This window comes from Onychostoma macrolepis, chromosome 04 (genome assembly GCF_012432095.1).
Source record: "Onychostoma macrolepis isolate SWU-2019 chromosome 04, ASM1243209v1, whole genome shotgun sequence".
NCBI lineage: Eukaryota > Metazoa > Chordata > Actinopteri > Cypriniformes > Cyprinidae > Onychostoma > Onychostoma macrolepis.
This window is the reverse complement of record NC_081158.1, coordinates 10,727,574-10,750,242: the sequence shown is the minus strand read 5'-3', so window position 1 is coordinate 10,750,242 and position 22,669 is coordinate 10,727,574. Positions and strand designations below refer to the sequence as shown.

Sequence of the window (22,669 nt, the reverse complement as noted above, 5' to 3'; positions counted from 1 at the left end):
CTCTGATTGAAAAAGTGAAAATAGCAATTACATACAAATCCTAAACTCATGTCGTATATGAAGTTACATAATTATAAAGATGATATAACTCCATAAAATTATTATGTAATCTATCAATATGAAATAATCTATGTATCAACTAGCCTATGATATCCTATCTCTAACTTATTTGAATGTATATGTTTGCCTATATGAATGTATCAGTATATCTATCCTAATTATCTGTCAGTGTCTACAGCCTATCTATCAATATCTTGATAACTTTTAATTTAGCCTAAATATAAATAACGAAATTACACTATAAATATCACTATATCGCAAAATCTCTCTCCTCTCACAAAAACCCACGAAGTGAAGATGCGTTAACTTCACTTTTATACTTTGTGGGAGTTAGGTTGAGACAGATGTGCGATTGTGTGATTTGTTACCGACCCTGTCAATCAAACGCAGATTCGGCAGGTATGCCACGTCTCGAAACACTTGTGACACGCCCTGATGCTTCGATCGCCTTAGTCACGTGACATGGGTGTTTCGAATCACGCTTCAGAGCAGTGTTTCGAAACATCTGCGCTTCGGGATCTCGACACCGTGTCGAAACGTCAGTTTCGCGTCAGCCATCCCTACTTGTTACTGCCCCTTTGTGACATGTGGCGTGTTGAATGAGTGCTAGAAGTTGGGTTATCCTCCTCTCTGTCATGCTGTTGGCCAGTGCTTTAAAGATGCCTTTTGCCTGTTCAATGGAGAGGCTTATTATCTTGTTTGTTCTCAGTCATGGGTCTGCAAGTAGCTGTAATCCTGCGTGGTGAGCGACCATGTGTATTGCACCATTTCCTTGGTATGTATGTAGTTTATTGTTTGTTTTTAACAAGTTTTATGAGTAACCTTTTCTGTTCAATGTCCGGCAGGTTGATTGCACGTCCAGGGGTTTCCAGTGATCTTAATTGAAGTCTAACGACCGTCGAGTAACTGACTGCACTGCTGCTCTGTTTTGTCTTTGTGGTGTTATAGTTTCAACAGTTTTGTCTGGAACTCACCTGGGTCCATTCTGTTAGCTTGTTTTATTTCTGTTTGAAGCACTGGCACTGGATTGCACTGGTCTGCGTGTGAGTTAGCTGGGAGGCTAAGTTTCTGTAGTCTGGCTGCTCTTTGCCATTTTTATTTCCCTCCTCCGTGCCAGTGGCTGTTATTGAATTTGACTTGATTTGTATGTGTCTTTGTTTTGTGTGGATTTAGGTCTTTAAAGTGGGAGGGGTTGGCCATGGTACCCTGTACTGGTGTGTCCACATGGAGTGCTGTGCTTAACATTTTGCCTTTTTCACAAGTGTGTGTGTGTGTGTGTGTGTGTGTGTTGGTTTTTGTGGTTTACGAGGACTTTTGACCTGAATACGCACCAGCATTACAGGGACATTTGGGTTTATGAGGACAGGGACCATGTCCTTATAATTCCTACAGTGTAGATGCCTTTCTCTATGTCCCAGAAGCTCCCTCTCAAAGTTTCGCGCCATGTCCTTACATACCACAAAACCCTGAAATTTTACTTTACACAGTGTATCCTCTGAGCTCGAGAGTGCCCCCCTGCAGCCCGGACCCGGTACTACACCTGCGTCATCAAAAATTTGCATATTTTACACTTGTGTAAGTTTGGAGGCCGCTGATTGGCTAATCGCGAAAACAAGATGGCGCCGGTGGGCGGGGCTACATTCTGCCGCTATGTAGCTTCGAAGTGAGTTAATGCAGTGTACTAATTATTTAAACATTATTTTATAGAATTAATCGATTGTATATGAATATATAAGTGCATAGTGATCCTGCAATTAAACGTATTCCTTAAATTATATATTATATAGTATGAAACTGACTTGAAAGCTGTAATCAGTCAGTTTAATATAGAGAAATTAATGTAATGCTATTAATGTAACGGTAATCCTAACCTTAAAGGTAACACCAAGGCTTATAAATGGTTATTTAAATACATATTAATATTATAAATCCCGTTTACACGTGCTCTAATCAGAGTGAGTGTGACGTTTTGTAACTTCCTGTTTGGACCTGACGGAATCTCTGCACCTGAAGCGAAAACACCTGTGGTGTGAGCCTGTTTGAGACAACCATTATATGAAAGGTAAGTTATGCTGCTGTTAAACCGTTTCTCTGAGAGTTTGTGGCTCAGTTTGGCTTGTTCGTGAGTGTCTTGTAGGCTCTTTGCGGCCTTTGCTCATTAGTTAGAAAGCAGCTAGCAGGTGATGCTAATGGTGCTAGCGTATTTACAATAATTGTCAGTCTATTAATAGTCGGACGAGGATCAGCAATGCTTGTCAGTTTTAACTTATTTTCGTTTACAGTATAACTGTAACTGTAATAGAACAGTCTAGCCATCATCATAATGTGTTGTCATGACTACAGTCTGTGAAGGGGAGGGGCTTCCCCTCAGTACAGTATCCTGACATGCCAGTTCTGTTAAATATTACTACTGTCCCAGCTAACAAATTTATGTTCTGAGAACGTTTTTGTAACGTTCTGTTTTGGTTGTGGGAACGTTATTTGGAATGTTCCAAAAATGTGGAAATGTCCAGTTTGTTTAACGTTGCTAGAACGTTATTTGATGGTTAGCATAACGTTCCTACAACGTTCTTGCAACCTAAATTTCACTAAAAATATAACGTTCTATGAACGTTTATTTGGAACATTCCAAGAACGTTAAAATGTCCAGTTTGCTTAACGTTCCTACAACGTTACTTTTTTGTTAGCATAACATTCCTACAACGTTCTTGCAACCTAAATTTCACTAAAAATATAACGTTCTATGAACGTCTATTTGGAACATTCCAAGAACGTTAAAATGTCCAGTTTGCTTAACGTTCCTACAACGTTATTTTTTGTTAGCATAATGTTCCTACAACGTTCTTGCAACCTAAATTTCACTAAAAATATAACGTTCTATGAACGTTTATTTGGAACATTCAAAGAACGTTAAAATGTCCAGTTTGCTTAACGTTCCTAGAACGTTATTTTATGGTTGGCATAACGTTCCTGCAACCTACATTTCATTTAAAAATATAACGTTCTATGAACTTTTATTTGGAACATTCCAAAAACGTTAAAATGTCCAGTTTGCTTAACGTTGCTAGAACGTTATTTTATGGTTAGCATAACTTTCCTGCAATGTTCTTGCAACCTAATTTTCATTAAAAATATAATGTTCTATTAACGTTTATTTGGAACATTCCAAGAACATCAAAATGTCCAGTTTGCCTAACGTTGCAATTGTAACATTATTTTATGGTTAGCATAATGTTCCTACAACTTTATTTCCACCTACATTTTCTTAAAAATACAACATCCTAAAAACATTTATTTGGAACATTACAAAGTTTAGTTTAATAAAATGTTATTTTAAGATTAGCAGTATTGCAACATTCGCTTTCAACATAATTTTTATTAACACAACCTTCCAGATACGAGCAAGTATATAATTACATGTGCATTTCAACAGGTATCTGAATTATTAAAGATAATCACTTTCAAAAAGTTCATTAACACATTGAACAAATTTGTGAAATTTGCATATCATGTATAATAATAATAATATGTAGTTTAATATTTATGACAATGAACTATAACTTCACAGCTAAATATAAACTATCATATTAACATTTAATAATTGAGAACTTCTATATGAATTTGAGTGTGGGGTGTGGGTGCTGAAAAACTGTGGTCCACGTCCTGTCTCTCCACGCTCCATCTATAAAGTAAACAGATTGGCTGATGTTACAAAGTGATATTACAAAATGCCTATAAAATAATTAGTGTGGCTATGCCAAAAAAAATTATTAGGATCTGTGCTGCGAGTTCTACAAATATTACATTACTCAAGAGTCAAAGGTAGTTTCATTTGACTTGGCATATGTTACTTTCATTGACAAGCTACTTTCATAGCAGCATTAAGAAAAATGTCTTCTGAAGCATCATTAGATTAAGAAAAATATAAACATTCAAATAATACATTTTCATCGTGTCATTTCCAAAAAACAATTTTTAAGTCAACATAAATTGACCTAATTTATTCATCTTGATAGGTATACACATGCACACTACTGGAAATTCGTCATAAGAGGGTAGTTAAGTCAACTGCAATTTCCATTTTATACCAATTTGAAACAGGAAAAATCCTTTCAAATATAGTTAACATTTAGAAGTTATCAATAAAGTTATTAAATGGCAAAAGTTGCCCTGTTACATGTTATTAGCTGATAAACTGTTACATGAACTCAGTTAGGGAAGGAAACTCAGAGATAAAACAGGTAAGATTAATAGGTAAGTTCTAGTAGGTGTTTCTGGGTAGGGATGCTAGCATTGACCAATTAACTGACAGTAAGAATTTTCGCTATTAACACATCAGTTAAATTGTTAAAGAATAATTTGTAATGTTTTCCTTTAAAAAAAAAAATGCTGCATGGATTAAAAAAACTGCATTGTCAAAATGGCATTGAGAGCGAAAACACAAGTTACACGTAAGTTGTTAGTTAATCCTTTAAATTTTACAGGTATTCAGAAACAAGATAAATAACAGAAGGTATAAGTAGCTTTTTTATTATGTGTCAAAGCCTAAACTATAAACTTTTTGAAGCTTGAAAATAAACTGTCTAGACTTCCAATGGAAAGACAAAAATGAAAACATTTGTTTGAAGATGAATGAAATTAATTCAAAATGAATTTGGAACAACATGAGGGTGAGTAAACCATGACAGAATTATATATTTTTTTAACTATGCTGATCTCAGCTAAAATTTTAAAATGTTGCCAAGTAAATATAAAGTTGTCCTGACATGTGTCCTACCTTGTGTATCTTGAAAAAATCTGCAGAGACTACTTTTCAGATAGTAGTAGATCTGCCAGGATCATAACTGGAATGGCTGATGCCATTATTGTCCCTGAAGACAAAACACAACATTAGAGAAATTTAACTCACAATTAAGCAACATTTATGGACAGCTTATTTTTATGAATCATAACAAGACCATTTTTAACCACTACAAACTTAGCATTAGCAATTACCTGACATCTTTATAAGAAAACAAAGCAACTTTAGGATAAGGGAAAGTAGAAGTTTTTTCCCCCCCATCTATATTAGTTAAGTATATAAATGTGTAACTATAATCAGAACTTAAGACTTCACTGGTATTTTTCTGAAGCAACACAAAATACCAAAAGACTTTGACAGAATGATAGACAAACTGAAATTTAAGATGTTATTCACTCTGCCAATTCAGTCTGAATCAAATTGGTGGCACACTACATTACATCAAACATGACTGGTCTTTAGATGTCATTCTTGTGGGATGTTAGTTTGTTATTTTTCATCTGTATTGCGTAACGTTATTCACAATTTGATCAATCTTTAGGTTTAAATTTCAATCTAATATTCACAAAACAAAAGTATACTATTGCTTCAGAAGACTTAACATTTGTGCTGCTGGTCATTTCTGGTCATCATTACATCTGCATTAATAGCAATTCATCAAAATATAAAAAATGAAGAACGATTAATTTAAATAACTGTTTATAAGGTGACAAATTACATCTTGTACAACACTAAAGCCCATCAATTTGTTTAATGTGAATTCTACTTACTTCATTTTAGGCCCATATTAGTATCAGCCGTCTTGTTGCAAATGACATCACACCACCCCTCCCTGCCTTTGCTCTGAAAAGATTGATTTCAAAAGCATGACAACAATTTCTTAGTATAAATTTTAAGAAAGACAACGTGAGGATCAAATAACGGTGTAAAATGTTAACTAAGGTTAACAAAACAGCCATTATAAATGCTCCTCAGCCCCTTTGTTCACTGTGTTCGGCGGATTTAGTAAACTTGATCAGCATCACATGGATATTCTAGATGAAACTGACTAAAGCGGATAATAAATAATGATTAACTAAAAGTTTAGACGTATTGTAATACAGGGAATATGTCTTTGCTTTACCTCGCTTGAGAACTGGCGCGAGTGACGGTTAGAGATGACGACATCTTCCTGTCAGCTGTCTCTCCAGTTTAAAAATACAATTCGCGGGACTCGTTTGTCTGTGTCCAGCTGTGAGAAACCACACACACACACACCTTAATTTATTACTGACAAACTGTTGTGTATAACACTGCATATTTAACACTTGCCGTTGATAACTTTGATGTGGTTGTTTGTTAGCTCCTTGCTTCTTTGCTAGCTAACATTACAATGATAACTGAGCTGGTTAATCTTTAGATAAAGTTGACAAAACACAAAATAACGTTCAAAAGTGCTTTAAATAGGAATAAAGAAGTGAATGCTTACCTGTTATTTTCCGTGACCGTGTCGCGAGCTGTCCGGCTGTGATCCCGTCCGTTACTGTGAGCTGTGGGGGATGGGCGGATGTGACTGACTGAAAAATGCGCGCGGTTTTTGAAAAACACCAGGATAATATTTTGTCTGGAGTAAACTTAATTTCTTTAAAAGGATTGATCTATGCTTAATATGAAACAGGTATTTATTATATTATCTTTAGTTATAGGCTATTTAATTAATATTGAAAGAGATAAAGCAAACGTGACTTCTCCAAAAACAATGTTAGAAATCATGAATTAAGCTAATTTTTCTTTAAAATATTTTGTGGTCAGCCATTTAGACATAATAACCATATGGTAGATTAAATTAATTTATACTTATTTAGATTGAGTTCCCCCTAACCTAATTAGATTTTGAGTTCACATCACAAATATATATTGAGTTGAAATAACTTTTTTTGTTAAATTAACTAATTTAATTTAGCAAATGCCACTGATTTACAGTGTATGACATTTCACTATAGGCCTATGACTTCAATAAGTTATAAAGATATATAATTAATAATGATAAAGTATATAATTATAAAAGATTCAGTGACTCATTCAAGTGATTTGCCACATCCTAATCGAGGTTGTAGTTTCATATTTAATTTTAATTTTATTCTTCTATCATATTCGGTTCTATTCTATTCATGTTTTATATAGCCTATAAGTTTTTTGTTTTTTTTTCTAAAGATGTTTCTCCCAACATTATGGCAATGTTCATAAAGTAGCCTGCAATCATAAGGACATGAATACTGTTCTCAGAATGTTTTGATAACAACATAATAACATTTAGCAATTAATTATTAATTTAGAAATTATATTACATTACAATAACGTTCTAAGAATGTTGTTCTAAAAATGTTTTCTCTCAACATTATGAGAACGTTCATTAAGTACAAATAACGTCCTAAAGACGTTCTAAGAACGTTGATTTAAGAACGTTTTCTATCAACATTATAACAACATTCATCAAGTACAAATCACGTCCTAAAGACGTTCCAAGAACATTGTTCTAAGAACGTTTTCTATCAGCATTATAAGAACATTCATCAAGTAAAAATGACGTCCTAAAGACGTTCCAAGAACGTTGATTTAAGAACGTTTTCTATCAGCATTATAAGAACATTCATCAAGTAAAAATGACGTCCTAAAGACGTTCCAAGAACGTTGATTTAAGAATGTTTTCTCTCAACATTATGAGAATGTTCATTAAGTACAAATCACGTCCTAAAGACGTTCCAAGAATGTTGATTTAAGAACGTTTCCTCTCAACATTATGAGAACGTTCATGAAGTACAAATAACATCCTAAAGACGTTCTAAGAACGTTGATTTAAGAACGTTTTCTATCAACATTGTAAGAACATTCATCAAGTACAAATCACGTCCTAAAGATGTTCCAAGAACGTTGATTTAAGAACGTTTTCTATCAACATTATAACAACATTCATCAAGTACAAATAACATCCTAAAGACGTTCCAAGAACATTGTTCTAAGAACGTTTTCTATCAGCGTTATAAGAACATTCATCAAGTACAAATAACATCCTAAAGACGTTCCAAGAACATTGTTCTAAGAACATTTTCTATCAGCGTTATAAGAACATTCATCAAGTACAAATAACATCCTAAAGACGTTCCAAGAACATTGTTCTAAGAACGTTTTCTATCAGCGTTATAAGAACATTCATCAAGTACAAATGACGTCCTAAAGACGTTCCAAGAACGTTGTTCTAAGAACGTTTTCTATCAGAGTTATAAGAACATTCATCAAGTACAAATAACATCCTAAAGACGTTCCAAGAACATTGTTCTAAGAACGTTTTCTATCAGCGTTATAAGAACATTCATCAAGTACAAATGACGTCCTAAAGACGTTCCAAGAACGTTTTCTATCAACGTTACAAGAACGTTAACAACATTATAAGAACGTTCCAAAAACATTATTTTAATAACGTTTTGTACTAACATTAACACAACTTTTAAAGAACGTTAGTGAATTTTCTGGGAACGTTCCCTGTTAGCTGGGGTTCGGCTTGGTTTAAGGAGATTATTACTTATTACTTCTGAGAACTTACTGCGCATAAATAAAGACACCTTTATTTGTATAGTGCTTTATAGAATACAGGTTGTCAAAGCACTTTTACACAGATAACCAGGCAAAATAGTATATTCAGCATATGGTCAGTATACATCATATTCTGTCCCAGAAGAACTGTCAATTATTTTTTAAGCTGAAAGAAACAAACTTAATATTGTCAAATGGAATCCAATAGTTATTATTATTAAAGCAGACACATCAAATGATGGCTGAAGTGAAAAGGCGAAGGAGAAAGCCCAAGCCAATGGAGGAGGCCGTACAGTTTTCACTTCTACAGAAAGACAAAAATGGGCTTGATGGCAGATTCATCAGTGATTTTAAAGGTGAGTTAAATATTTTGATTGAGCCAAGTTAAAGGTATAGTTCAAAAGTGAAGATTTTGTCATCTTTTAGTCACCCTCAAGTTAGTGTTGGGCACAAAAGAAGATATTACTAACCGTTTGATGGTTAGTAAATGATGACAGAATTTTCTTTTTTTTTGTTTGAACTATGCCTTTAACCCCTTAACTGTCACTCACAGTTTTGAACAGTGCACTATCCAAACTTAAATTTTTATAATTCATGAATGAATTTTGTAATATGATTTTGATGTACCATTTCCATGGTAATGCAATGTCTGATTTTAAAATGTCTGATTTTCAAAGGATGAATTTTGAGATTTTAAGTTTTCAACTGATATATAATTTCTTATGATTTCTAATTCGTGATAGAGAAAAAGGCAACTAAGAAGACTTTCTGTGACAAAGGTTAGAACTCCTGTTATGTAGATTTTTCAGGTGCACTCTCCTACATAATTTTTTAACAAAAAAAGTGGTAAAGTACCTATTTAGGAGTCTTAGACCTTTCCAACGATATATAGTTTGTCATGATTAGATTAGGATTTAATTGTAAAATAGTGAAGTAAACGTAGGCGTCCCACAGAGGTGACGGTGACAGTTAAGAGGTTAAAGTGACTTGTGTAATAAAGTTGTCTCAGGTTCATTATATGTTGTTCTCAGTGATGGTTTTACCTCTCTGTTGTTGTTTAGGCAGAGGTGTGTTCAGCTGTACTGAGTTTGATAAAGGAGACTTCCTGCTGGAATACAGAGGCGACCTCATAAGCAAAGAAGAATATGAGCGGAGGCAAAGGATATATCATGATGCACTTAAAGTTTTCATGTTTGAGTTTCGCTACAACGGAAAACTCCTCTGGTATGTACAAGTGTTTGATGTGCATGTTTATTGATAATTAAATTAAATGATTCAAAATGTGGCAGTGGACATGTCAGTGGTTAGAGTTTTGCTAAAATGATCAGTTATGTGTTCTCAAAGCTTGATGACTGTTAAATGATTGGTGATCATCACAAAGAATATGATCTCTGCTGGTCCTAAGTTTCAGTGCTAATATTGTCTTTCATTTGTTTAGTGTCGATGCAGCCCGAGATGACGGTTCTCTTGGGCGACTTGTAAACGATGACCATATTAACCCAAACAGCAGGATTAGGACTATATCTGTGGATGGAAAACCTCACTTATGCTTATTTGCAACAAGGAGCATCTCTCCTGGTGAAGAGATCACATACGATTACGGTGATTCTGAGTGGCCATGGCGATGCACGGTATTGAAACCTCTACACTGTCAATTCTGATTTATTGGATTACAGTAAAGATTAAGTGTTAAACTTCAGTTGTAACCCAAGTTAATGTTAGTGACTTTAATTTAAAATATTTTTTTTTGCATGATACCCAATTATTTATTTTCATGATTTCTAGTATTTGTACAGGCTTTACTTTTTTTTTTTTTTTTTATGTTATAATTAGCAATTCATTTAATTTTATCTTTGAAGCAGATTTCTTATGTGACAGCATTAATTAAAGTTTCTTAAGGGTCAAGATCAAGTTATCTGCATCTCTGCGCTCCAAGCCACTCCCATAATATCTGTCATCACTCAAATTAATGCACGACTCTACATTATCTGTATAGCATGTGTGTAAAACCCCAATATAATTATGAAGTAATTATTTCATCACTAATAAATCTTTCAATGAATATAACTGGCTGTGTATATAGTATTATAGACTACACAGCATTATTTTAAAATACATTTTTTTAATTATTATTTTAAATTGTTGTCCCTGGACCTGTAGGGTACTCTTGTAATAAAGTAGCGGTGGCTGGGACAGCTTTTAAGTATCAGTTCTGCTTAAAAAGATGCAATCTAATCCGGTTTACATGAAATGTAAGCTTACGGACCTGTTGCTATGACAACAACTCCAGGATGAGCTTTGAAGAACCAAATGATCCAAGATCAAGCGAAATCGTCAACAATCAAATCCAGCAAACTGAGTTAGCAACAGAAGAAGAACAGGCCCATGGTCTTGATCTCACATTGTGTGTATGTTTACACCTGTATTACGAGGGCCGTGTTTTATGAGGACCATCATAAGAACATGTTCCTGTGTGTATGTTTACACCTGTATTACGAGGACCGTGTTTTATGAGGACCATCATAAGAACTTGTTCCTGATGTTTGATTGAAGAATCTCAGTGTGCCATTTTACATTTTATTAGTACAATATTGTGCAATTTTATCATTTTATTAATTATTTTTGCTTTTTTAATTGAGAACTTTTTCCAAGATTGCATATTTTATTTAATTTACTCACAACTTATTTTCAAATGATAACTGAGACGAATCAGTGTCTAAAGAACTCTGAACAAGGCACAGCAGCTATGAAGGTATCCAAAAAGTTCTTGTAATAATTGTGTTAGTCCTTAAAGAGTAGAACAGATTACATTGTTCACATCTGTTTCTAAGAGACATTGTTTGCTGCATTATTGTGGGTGTAAAAAGTGAGTCTTGGCCACATGTTGTACATCTAACGCAGACACTGTCACTGTGTCTCAAATCACCACCGTTTCTCTCATACACAGAAATGCTTGAACTAAGGGTGCTGTCCACATTTGTCTAGTTACCAATGTACTGGTAATAACAAGGATACTAATATACCAGACCTTTGTCAAACTAACAACACACTAGCCGGGTTTCCATCACCCTATTTTAATAATGAATTAAAAGGGGGGAAGTCGTGGCCTAATGGTTAGAGAGTCGGACTCGTAATCCAAAGGTTGCGAGTTCGAGTCTCGGGCCGGCAGGAATTGTAGGTGGGGGGAGTGAATGTACAGCTCTCTCCACCTCAATACCACGACTGAGGTGCCCTTGAGCAAGGCACCGAACCCCCACTTTGACTTATTGCATGAGAAATGAGTGATGGAAACGCCAAATTTCAAATAAAATCCCTTAATTCGCAAAAAACTTTTTACGCTCGCTTGAGGTGGTTTTTGACTTGTGCAAAAAAGGGTTGATGTGAATATTGGGAGATGGAAATGCATTTTGCAACTAAATTCCTCCAAGCGCATCAAAAAAGTGATGTGACTTTGTGCTATGGGATGGCAAAACCTGATTAATAAACAGACCGATATCATTCCACAACATCCGAAATGTTGTTATGGTTAATCTCAAATGCCCGAGCAAAGTCTGTCGTCAAAGTATTTCTCTAATTGCCTCCCAGAAATGTCTTACAAACTGTTCCCAAACAGCAGCATCCACCTCCGAAAGCAATGACCGCATTCATTGCGTTTCGTCTGCTCGCTCCGAGGCTCAAATAATTTATTATATATGACAATTATCATATTCTCCTATGTTTCTTAGTGATTTATAGCGCAGGTTTATCAGGAAGTGACGATTTTGTTCTCTTTGACTCATTGGATGGAAACAGTGCTTGTTTGCAAATGTTTTATGCGATATTCCAGTTTTGTGCATAAGTTAAATTCGCAACTTTGGATGGAAACCGGGCTACTGAGACTCTTCAGTCAAGTCAAGAACATGTTCTTATGTGGTCCTCATGAAACAGGGTCCTCGTAACACAGGTTTTAATATACACACAACCTGACATACTGGGATGAACATGCATGTAATGTAATGCATAAAAAGTCATGAACATTATCTTGGGTAACACAAATATTGAAATTGATTTGAAATGTTAAATGAAAAGTAATCTTACTTGTATATCACATTGATTAAAATATAAGCAAGATTATAAAATTTTATCTATGTTATAAATCAGTATTTCATGCGCACATTTATTGTCTGAATCAATGTTACAAATGTCTAATTTAATATTTTCTAGGCTCGTAGTGAGGTTGAACCATCCACTCACACTCTGTCCCAGTCAGAAGTCAGAGACCTAGAGAAGGTATTGTGATTTTTGATTTGATTGATTTTTTTTTCTTCATGTTTTCAGCTGACAGTTGTCAGTGATCAGACTGGAAAAGGTAATTCATTATACATTTGGACAATCCCTGAATCCTTTGTCTGCAATAGAATGTTTATTTATTTTTTATTTCCATTTCCTTAATTTAAGGTGGCTCCAAAGAAGGACCAGTTACCATTGGATCAGGACTGTGTTGAGAAGGTAATAAAATGTGCATTGCATAATTTTAGAAAATGCTAGATTGATTGTTGTAAGAAATCATCTCTACATGAGCCTTGCTTTTTTCATTGTTTTCAGATGTCACTTGTCAAAGAGCATGTGTTAAATGAGGAGCAGAGCTTTTGTGCCCCTGCTGAAGGAGTTAAGGAGGTATTCACATGTTTCGGGTGAACTGTTATTAGTGCAACAGTGAATGCTCTGAAGTCCATCTCTGCATGGGCTGTGATATACTTAGGAATAAAAACTGTTTCCAAAAGTATTTAATTAATGACCTGTTTTCACTTTCAGTAATATTAGTCAATGTCTAAATCAGGGGTGCCAAAACTGTCCTGCAGAGTTTAGCTCCAACTTGCCTCAACACACCTGCCAGAAAGTTTCTAGTATGCCTAGCAAGAGCTTGATTAGCTGGTTCAGGTGTCTAATTGGGGTTAGAGCTAAACTCTGCAGGACACCGGCCCTCCAGGACTGACTTTTGGCACCCCTGGTCTAAATAAAGATTTGTAGTAATCTATTAACCAGTACCTTTTAAGGTCTGTAACGTAAATGTTCTTTAATGATTGTAAGTGATCTTATTAACTGAATGACCACAACTTCACTGTCACTAAAAATACATTAAATGATTATTGAAAGACAATGTAGCTCGTAATGTAGTTTCACATGCATGTTTTAGGATCTTTCTTTTTTGCTGTAATTTCACATTCACTGATGTTTTTTTCTTCACAGGTCTGCAAACATGTTGTGGTCACTTCAGCAATCTCAAGCATGGACAAATGTGCTGAATGTGTGGGACCTGTAGCAGCACTCAAATGGATTGGCCTGAGATGCAAATGTTAGTATGGTGTCGTCTTGTTCTATATGCAGCATGATGTGTCTTAACAATTCATTTTAGTATCACTAATTTATGTTATGAATTCAGCTCAAAGTTGTATAACTGGGTCAAAGACGAGACGTCACCATTTTTGTGTCCGCATCAAATTAAATTTACAAAAGTGATTTTACATACAAAATAAACATATTAAATGCAAGTAAAGTGTCTACTTTCATTTTTCAAATAACTTTTGTGAAAAAACAATGACAAAATATGAGTTAAATAATGCTCCAAAGTGTCAAATTGTCATTCAGCGTAATGGTCCGGACTATGATTTTACTAATACATTTTTAAATAAACGCATAAAATACCATGTTAAAAAAATATTTGCTTCTTTGGCATGTTACCATAACTGTTGGCTGTATTATATTAAAAGGACTATGTGTTATTTTTTTCGTTAAGTATTGAAATAACTAGGGGACTTTTGTCCCGAATATGCAGTTTGTCAGAGGTCATTCAGTGTAACAGGATCAGGAAGCCATTTTGAAATTAAATAAACAACCAATAGTCATCAAGCAGTCTGTGACATCATCAAAAGCCCCCCTGAAGGCCGTGTGGCACTGCAGCAAGGTATGTTTATTGCTCTTAAATATTTGATAATTTCACCTTTTTATAGTGTGGTATCTTGAGTTACAATAACGCATGTCATTCAGTGAAATGCCAAAAACACTTTTATTGTTAGATTTTTTGAAAAATAAGTAGATGTTGTGAATAATTATGATGAACCTTTCTGGTCAAGTTCACTGTTTGATATAGGTGGCTAGTTGTTAGCCTGCAATATTAGCTTAAGTAGAAGTCACGTCATTCAGGGTAATGTTTTGTCATTCGGTGTAATGCAAATTGTCTGTTACACCACAGTGTCACCCATTACACTGAATGACAGTGTCACTGTTTAGATAACATTTTTAGCATTTTATTTATATTTCAGATAAATGAGGGATGTTTAGCACAAAAAAATATATATTAAACTTTATAAATATTAATGTTTTAATGCATTTTTGTCTTTTTTTACTGATTTCTTTTAGATGCCCACAAACAAAGAGAGAGTTACTAGGCACCGGCAAAAGGTTAATGCAGACCCATTAGCTAGGGCAGCGCTTTTAGCAAGGAGACGAGAAAGGTATTGAGGAGTGCAATGTCACAATAATAGGGCTGGGTTAAAAAGATTGATTTCTCGATTTTTTATTGATTCTCATTTTGAAGAAACAATACGGATTTGTAAATCCCAAGAATCGATCTTTCAGTCTATGCTGTTTTCAGTTGATGTTAATCAATATCAAATTGATTTGAAATGAAATAAAATCGTGAAATGTGCTGATGACTTTGTACGAAAGGGAGGAGATATCCAGGACCCAAAAGATCTCTTCAATGTCCTTCAAGACACAACATCAAGCATCAAATACTTTTGGATTGATGAGACTGAGGTAAGCAAATATGACGAAGCTGTTCCAAATGAGTTGCCACTTGTGAAGGGCACTTTAAAAATCCACCAAATTGTGGCAGACACACCTGGGAAGATCCACCATCGGGAGTTATCTTGTTTCTGCTCCAGAATCAATGCTACTTGTGAATGTGGACCATCAGTGCAGATCGACTTCCAAACCATCCAAGAGGTCAGTGGAACAAATACAGAAGCCTCTGTGACATTGGAACCTGATGATGACTTATCTGGCAAATTTGTGGTGGTCCTCTGTGATGGCAAGCCCTTTGTTGGGCAGGTTTTGAGGGCTGAAGGTGATGAATTAGAGGTTAACTGCATGCATCAAAGTGGAGCTGGAAAGAATGCATTTGTGTGGCCTGAGACATCAGACAAACTATTTTACTTCACATCTGATGTGAAGGCAATAGTGTCTGAACCTGAGCCATTAACCCTGAGGAAGTCCAAACTCACTACAGCAGACTGGGATAAATTTATAGAGTAGGCATCTCTCTCTCTCTCTCTCTCTCTCTCATGGATGAAAGGAGAGAAATTGATTGTATTACCACCATTTGTTTCACAATTGTTAAGGTGTGTGTGTGTTTGTTTGTCCTTCAAGTTCCAAGTTCTCAATGAAATGAGGGATATTGATTATATTACCACCAATTTGTTTCAAAATTGTTAAGGTGTTTGTCCGTCAAGTTCCAAGTTCTCAATGAAATGAAATATATGATATTATATTATTTGATTCAGCTTCTGTGATTTGCTCAGGAATTTAATGATACAAAATAATATTCAAAACATTGCAATAATGGAAACAATGACAATATTTGCTAAATTTTTGTCAAAATGTCATTCAGTTAACAAACCATGGTCATTCGGTGTAACCAATATATTTATGTAAAAATGAAACAATATACTTATTCTGAGCTGTACTTAGTAAAATATGTAAAATAATATGTGCTCCTTCTTAAATTTTATTAGATTTTAATTGATTTTCACTTCCTTACAAAAATGTCTTGCTGACAAATGGGTAAAACCTAATGATTTAAAGGATATTGGCGAAGTATAAAGATTTAAAATGACAAAAAAATAGTATTTGGGGGCTGCACTGTGATCTTTAAATAGAGTCCTGTAATATGTCATCAGATTATAGTTTTTCTAAAAATGTCTGAAGATTTTTTTGCATAAAAATATTGTTACACTGAATGACATTTTAGTGGTTGTCTTCTGTAAAATCAAAGTAAAAATGCACGGTAGTAATTATTTTTTGCTCAGAAAAATATAAAGTTAAACAGGACATATTCTAATGTATGTGAAAAAGCCAAAATTTAAAGCTCTTTTACACTTTTATTTTTTTTATGCTTGAAACCCCATTTTTGTCTTTGACCCAACTGTTGAAGTGTGTGATCAGTAGGAGATATCGGACGACTGTTTATGCACAGATATGTAATACCATTAACAATAATAGGGATGTAATATTGTTTTCACCTTTATTCTATGTTTAGGCATAGAATCCCATGTTAGCAGTTGAATGTCCTGACACATGACATTTCTCTCATAGTGTGCTCCAGTTTTTGGCACAAGTCCTGCTATTCGAAGCTTCATGAATGGAATGGAAAACAGTTATCGTGGGTAAGAAAATATTTGATTCTATGCCTGTGTTCCTTATTTTTATGAGTTATCGGTTCTGTAAATTAATCACAAATATCTTGACGATAGGAAGTAAGTTCAGAGGAAGACGAGCTGTCAGATGAGGAATATATACCACAGTCTGAGTCAGACAATCAGTCAGACAGTTCAGATGAGTTGACAACAAGACCGGCATGTTACGATCAAGCTAATCTCCTCTCAGATATACAGGAAGCTGCATCCTATAAGTTTAGTGAACCTCAGAGATCAGATGTAACTGCCCTGAATGTGTCTAAGGGCAAAGGAAAAGGAGTCTTAAAGGCCAGGGAAGCAGCAAGTGTGTATGATGAGTCTGACTTACTTTGCCATGAAGAGCAGTTGATTGATGTTGAGACCGACAGTGATTCAGACTGTTCTGGTGAACGTCACCTTCCCAGAAAGCAAGGCTCAGTGTTACGCAGGTCAACAGATGTGCTTATATCACCCCAATCACACAATAGAAAGGACAGTAGTGAGAAGTTTTTGAATGCAAAGAGCACAGCTACGTTGAGGGAGGAAGAGAGGGAAAGCAGCGTGGCTGAAGAAGATCAGTGTGTGCAATCAGCAACAATCTCCTGTTCAGCAAATAGTAAGAATTGTTACATCTGCGGGAAACCACAGTCCAAGTTAGCGCGTCATTTGAAAACTCATAAGGATGAAGTTGAAGTTGCACAGGCTTTGTCACTCCCGGTTCACTCGAAAGAACGTAAAGCAATGCTGCAAAAGCTCAGGAACAAGGGCAACTTTCAGCATAACACCAATGTTTTACAGTGTGGAGAGGGGGCTCTTAAAATAAAACGGGCACCAAAAAGAAAGTGTGATTCAAAGCAGTTTGTGCATTGCATGTACTGCAAAGGGATGTTTGTACGGAGAGATCTGTGGCGTCATTTCAGACGATGTTCCTCAAAACCAACAGCTGACAGTGAAAACCAAGGGAGGAGGAGAGTTTTGGGCCTGGCGTCTATGGCAGAGTCTTCATTCACTCAGCACATTTCTCAAGGAGTTTGGAAACTCTTAGGTGTGATGAAGCAGGATGACATTTCCGCTGTTGTCAAAAATGAAGTATTCTTTAGCTTGCACAGTCTTTCTTTAACAAACATGGGCATGACCCTACCAAATTTGAGTACATTCGACAAAAACTCCGTGAAGTTGCAAGATTGTTGTTGACTTTGCGTAGAGAGTTTTCAATATACAGTCTTGAAGAAGCTGTGAAGCCTGCCAATTTTCATAGACTCATTCGAGCGGTTCAGATGGTGTCTGGCTATGATGATGAGAGGCACTGCTACCAAAGCCCAAGCCTTGCTCTAAAACTGGGGCACTCGTTTAATAAGATTAGTGAAATCATTCACTGCCGAGCACTGATGTCTGAAGACAAGGAACTGATCGCGTCAACAGAGACCTTTAAAAAGCTCTACTCCTCAAAGTGGTCTGAGATTATCTCACACACTCCTTTGGTCACACTGAATGAGGCCAAATTTAACAAGCCATCAACACTTCCCTTCACTCAGGATGTCCAGTCCCTTCATCGGTTCCTTGAGAAGACTGGACATACGGCTTTTCAGAAACTAAAAGAGACGGCATCTCCTCAAAGCTATGCAGAACTGGCCAAAGCAACACTCGCCAGAATCATTGTGTTCAACCGCAGACGCGCGGGAGAGGTCTCTAACATGCCGCTGAAGGGCTTCAATGAAAGGGACGGCACTTCTCTCCATGATGATGTTGCCATGGGCCTGAGCAAGTTTGAGCAGAAACACTGCAGCCATTTTAGTCGCGTTGAGATCAGGGGGAAGAGGGGAAGAAAGGTTGCTGTTCTTCTCCCGCCTGATATGGTCGATGCCCTGATGCTGCTGGTCAGCAAGAGAAGTGAGTGTGGAGTGCTGGACACTAACGCTTTCTTGTTTGCTCGGCCAAACTGCCAGAGTCACTACAGAGGCCAGGACTCCCTCAGAGTGTATGCAAGTGAATGTGGAGCTCAGAATCCAGAATTTCTCGGATCAACTCATCTGCGCAAGCACGTGGCTACTCTCTCACAAATCCTAAACCTGAAAAACAATGAGTTAGATCAGGTCACCGATTTCTTAGGGCATGACATCCGCGTCCACCGCGACTATTACAGGCTGCCAGAAGCCACTACTCAGCTTGCTAAAATATCAAAGCTACTGATAGCCATGGAAAAGGGCTGCCTTCCTAATCTTCAAGGCAAATCGCTTGATGACATTGAGATTGAAGGTACGTCCATCTTAGTGTAGGTTGCACAGAGGGTCTTTTACACTCACAGGGAGGTTTAAGGAAACATCTCTGAAATATGTCTTGTAGGATGTAGTGTCATTTGGCATGTTTCACAAATGGGGTGTGATTTGTGTTATTTGACTTCTGAATGCAGATGTAGATGTTTTTCATGTTCTGAATTTCATTTTTTTTTTTGAAGATGAGATCAGAATGACTGATTCTGATGACAGTGATCCTGAAGAAAGTGATTCTGATGATGACGCTCTTGCTAGAGCTGCAGGAGACTCCAGTAATGCTGGTATGTCAACTAAGTTGTTGTTTCAATATAATCAAAGTCAAAAATTATATTCTATTAGTTCAGCGTTTCTAACAGAATATTACTAAAATTAGGGATGCACCAGTATTCTATTGGTATCTGTAGGGATGTGCCCAAATCCGATATACGGTTTTCGGAAAGGTAATGATTTGTACTATGGTAACCCTAAAGGGAATAAATACGATATATAGGAGATATACACGCAAAATATATTTCAGTGCTTTCTCTCACAATTATATTGTTGGGTAATTGTCCTGTATATAAATCGCAGCATCAGGGAGCCATTTTTAATATGCAGGACATTGAAATCACTTATGAATGCGCGTTTGCTTTTTACTTCCACTTTTGAGATTTGCTATCACACAGCCTACATTCTAAAAAATGCTGGGTTAAAAACAACCCAACTGGGGTTATTTGGCAACCCAGCGCTGGGTAAATATTGGACAGAACAAATGCAGGATTATTTTGACCCAGCTGGTTGTCTTAAATGTTTTTAACCACCATGCCGGGTTGTTTTATTTAAGTCATCTATTGTTTAAAAATTATTATATTGCTGGCTTATAATGGGCTGGAAATTAAAAATCGCGCACAGAATTACTATAGGCAACAGCAATAATCAAAATATGGACATTTATTATCAAGCAAGAACACAAAGAACACACAAAATACATGAATTTATTTGGGTGAATACAGCATAGTTTACTACATTACATACTTTTAAACTTGTTTAACATGCATTTTAGACATAAAAATTTAACATTTTTAAAAGTAGCCTTATAAGTCTATTCAACCGTCCGCTATAATCGCTTTTTACCGAAATAGCGCTAATTCTTGTGCCGGTGTGTCACCGATATCTCAGCCAGTGAAGAGCTGCTGTTCCCAGCGGTTGGGTAGAAAAAAAATAACCCAGCACCTGGGTAAAAATATTATAAACAACCCAATATAATGATCCAGCGGGCTGAACCCAGCACTTGGCTTAAAAATAACCCAGCATTTTTTAGTGTACTCTACTACGGAGCGGCACTACTTACCACACATTTCACAAGATTAGATGTTTGTCAGTGGTGCTCAGGATCTGCAAATCATTCACCATTGTCCTATCAGTCATCTCTCCTTACCTCTCTCTGTTTATGTGGTAAGTGACATTTTATGTACTGTAATGTAACAGGCAACTGCTAGCAAGCCATGTCCCTTTTGTGGCTCCGTAGAACGCATTATTTGTTTTCCGTGCCTTTCCGAATACGGATTGGCTATTTGGGCACATCCATAAGTCTCAACCTATTGGTATAGCCAGATACCTATCATGTTGAGGCAAAAACTGATAAATGACTGTTTAAAAAAGAAATGTTTAACAGGCCAAGTCCTTTAGAATGAATGCATTTTTTTTAATGTTTCTTCTGAGTTTCCTGGGGCCTCATTTATAACCGTTGCGTATGCACAAAACCTGCCCTGAAAGAGGCGTACGCCACTTTCTACGCAAAAGGTGGGATTTATAAAAACAAACTTGACGGGAAAATTTGCGCACCTGCACGCAAACTCTGACCCATGCGTACGGACTCTTTTTCCAGGAGTGAGAAAATTTTAAACTTTGTTCATGTCGATATACACATTTGCATTAAATATTCCCCTCTCATAATGTAAATAAGCACTGAAATTACATAAAGTCATTATGCAGAAGTTAAACAAATATTAGGCTACATGAATTTAGACATAGTGGATGCGCTTGATCACTTTTCCTGAGGCATGCTATGTTTTAATGACAGCGAGGAGTGCTATAGGTGCACAATAATTCATCTTTAAACTGCAGATCTCATGTTATGAGAAAATATTTTTAGCGAGATCAATGATCAATGATGCTCACTTACTTCGATATTATGGCGGACCCTTCTGGATACTCGGTGGTCGAACGGTCCATTGTCTGGTTTGAATAGGTCCAATGATAATAGCTTGCTGTACAACCGCAGCTGCACAGAGGTGTTAATGTCGTGTGAAGGCATCTCCACAACATTATGAAAAATACCACTGTATTTGAAGGATGCAACTGGAAGCAAACGGTAAGATTTGCACGTTTCATTTTTAAAATACGCAGTGATGCGCTGTCAGACAATTGTATTTACACTGCAATAAATATAGGCCTGTTTCCACTCAAAATAGCCAGTGTAAAAGAATGAGATCAACTTTATTCTTTATAACTTTAAAACTTTATTCTAAAATATTTATTTGATCATTTAAAACAGTTTAGTTTTTATATATTTATTCTAAAACATAACAAGGATATTGGATGATATTATTTTATAAATAAAAATTAAATGTTTAGCACAAATAGCATTTATATTCCGTATCTCATATGTCCTTAATATCTTGAACCTTTGACTGTGTTAAACATGGTCACGCGGATGGGAATATGCATGGAAATGATATGCAGATGAGGTTATGCATAGTAAAACCAGGCGTTGTAAGCTCCATATATGGTGATTTCGGGGAGGAGTCGGGGTGGAGATGCACGTACGCACAATCTTCCCCTAACTGGGATTTATAAAGGGATTTTTGCGCAGGTTCCGGCGTACGCATGGTTTTATAAATCTGAAAACTTTTGTGCGTACGCAAAATCGAACTTTTGTGCCTACGTACACTTTTAGGATGAAATCTACGGAGAGTTTTATAAATGAGGCCCCAGATCATTATATGACTGGTTTTCTGCAGGTGTTCAGAAGATGCCCATTGAGAGCGCCACTGAAGTTCCTAAAGGTACCAGAGGTTTAAATTGCAGTACCACCATCAATGTAAGTACATGAGCACACGTAGTGTTAGAACTCACTAAAGTATGTATTCTTCTGTACAGAGAGTGAGAGTGAGGCAGAAACTGAAAACCCACGGAGAGGGCAGAAAGTGGCCTGGTCAAATGCTGAAATTACAGCTGTAATGAAACATTTTAAGGGCCATATAATTAAAAGAAAACTGGCCACATTGACTGAATGCCAGCAGTGTAAGACTGCTGAGGATCCTGTTTTGGCGAGACGCAGTGCACAGAATATACGGGATTTTGTAAGAAATCGAGGAATTAGTTTAAAAAGGAAAACCCAAAGTAAGTGATGTTACTGTACATCCTGTCTCTTTTGATGCCATTCTATTATAATTAGCACTTTGATTGTTATTGTTGTTTTCCATAATGCAAACTGGTATGGCAGTTCATACTGATATCTCACAGTAGAAATCTGTAAGTTTAAAATC

At 36.1% G+C, this 22,669-nt stretch overlaps 1 protein-coding gene and 1 long non-coding RNA gene across 2 annotated transcripts; one reads left to right on the top strand and one right to left on the bottom strand.

Annotated features, from left to right (window-relative positions):
- Positions 1 to 1,965: 1,965 nt before the first annotated feature.
- LOC131538814 (histone-lysine N-methyltransferase set-1-like) lies at positions 1,966 to 14,872 on the top strand. Its single transcript, XM_058772951.1, has 9 exons — positions 1,966 to 2,122; positions 8,655 to 8,787; positions 9,493 to 9,655; positions 9,870 to 10,062; positions 12,635 to 12,700; positions 12,869 to 12,919; positions 13,016 to 13,087; positions 13,661 to 14,375; positions 14,831 to 14,872. The coding sequence occupies exons 2-8, from the start codon at positions 8,667 to 8,669 to the stop codon at positions 13,769 to 13,771; spliced, it is 777 nt and encodes a 258-aa protein (XP_058628934.1). The 5' UTR covers positions 1,966 to 2,122; positions 8,655 to 8,666; the 3' UTR covers positions 13,772 to 14,375; positions 14,831 to 14,872.
- LOC131538855 (uncharacterized) lies at positions 3,669 to 5,703 on the bottom strand. The gene is made up of 3 exons (XR_009270716.1): positions 5,632 to 5,703; positions 4,838 to 4,931; positions 3,669 to 3,742 (listed from the first exon to the last, which is right to left on the bottom strand). It is a non-coding gene; the product is annotated as an uncharacterized LOC131538855 (long non-coding RNA).
- Positions 14,873 to 22,669: the final 7,797 nt, after the last annotated feature.

Bases quoted from the DNA above. Each gene is read 5' to 3' on its own strand.
- LOC131538814 (XM_058772951.1), top strand. From the start codon at position 8,667: ATGATGGCTGAAGTGAAAAGGCGAAGGAGAAAGCCCAAGCCAATGGAG. The intron at 12,701-12,868 runs GTATTGTGATTT...CCTTAATTTAAG, and splicing joins AAGTCAGAGACCTAGAGAAG to GTGGCTCCAAAGAAGGACCA. The intron at 13,088-13,660 runs GTATTCACATGT...TTTTCTTCACAG, and splicing joins CTGCTGAAGGAGTTAAGGAG to GTCTGCAAACATGTTGTGGT.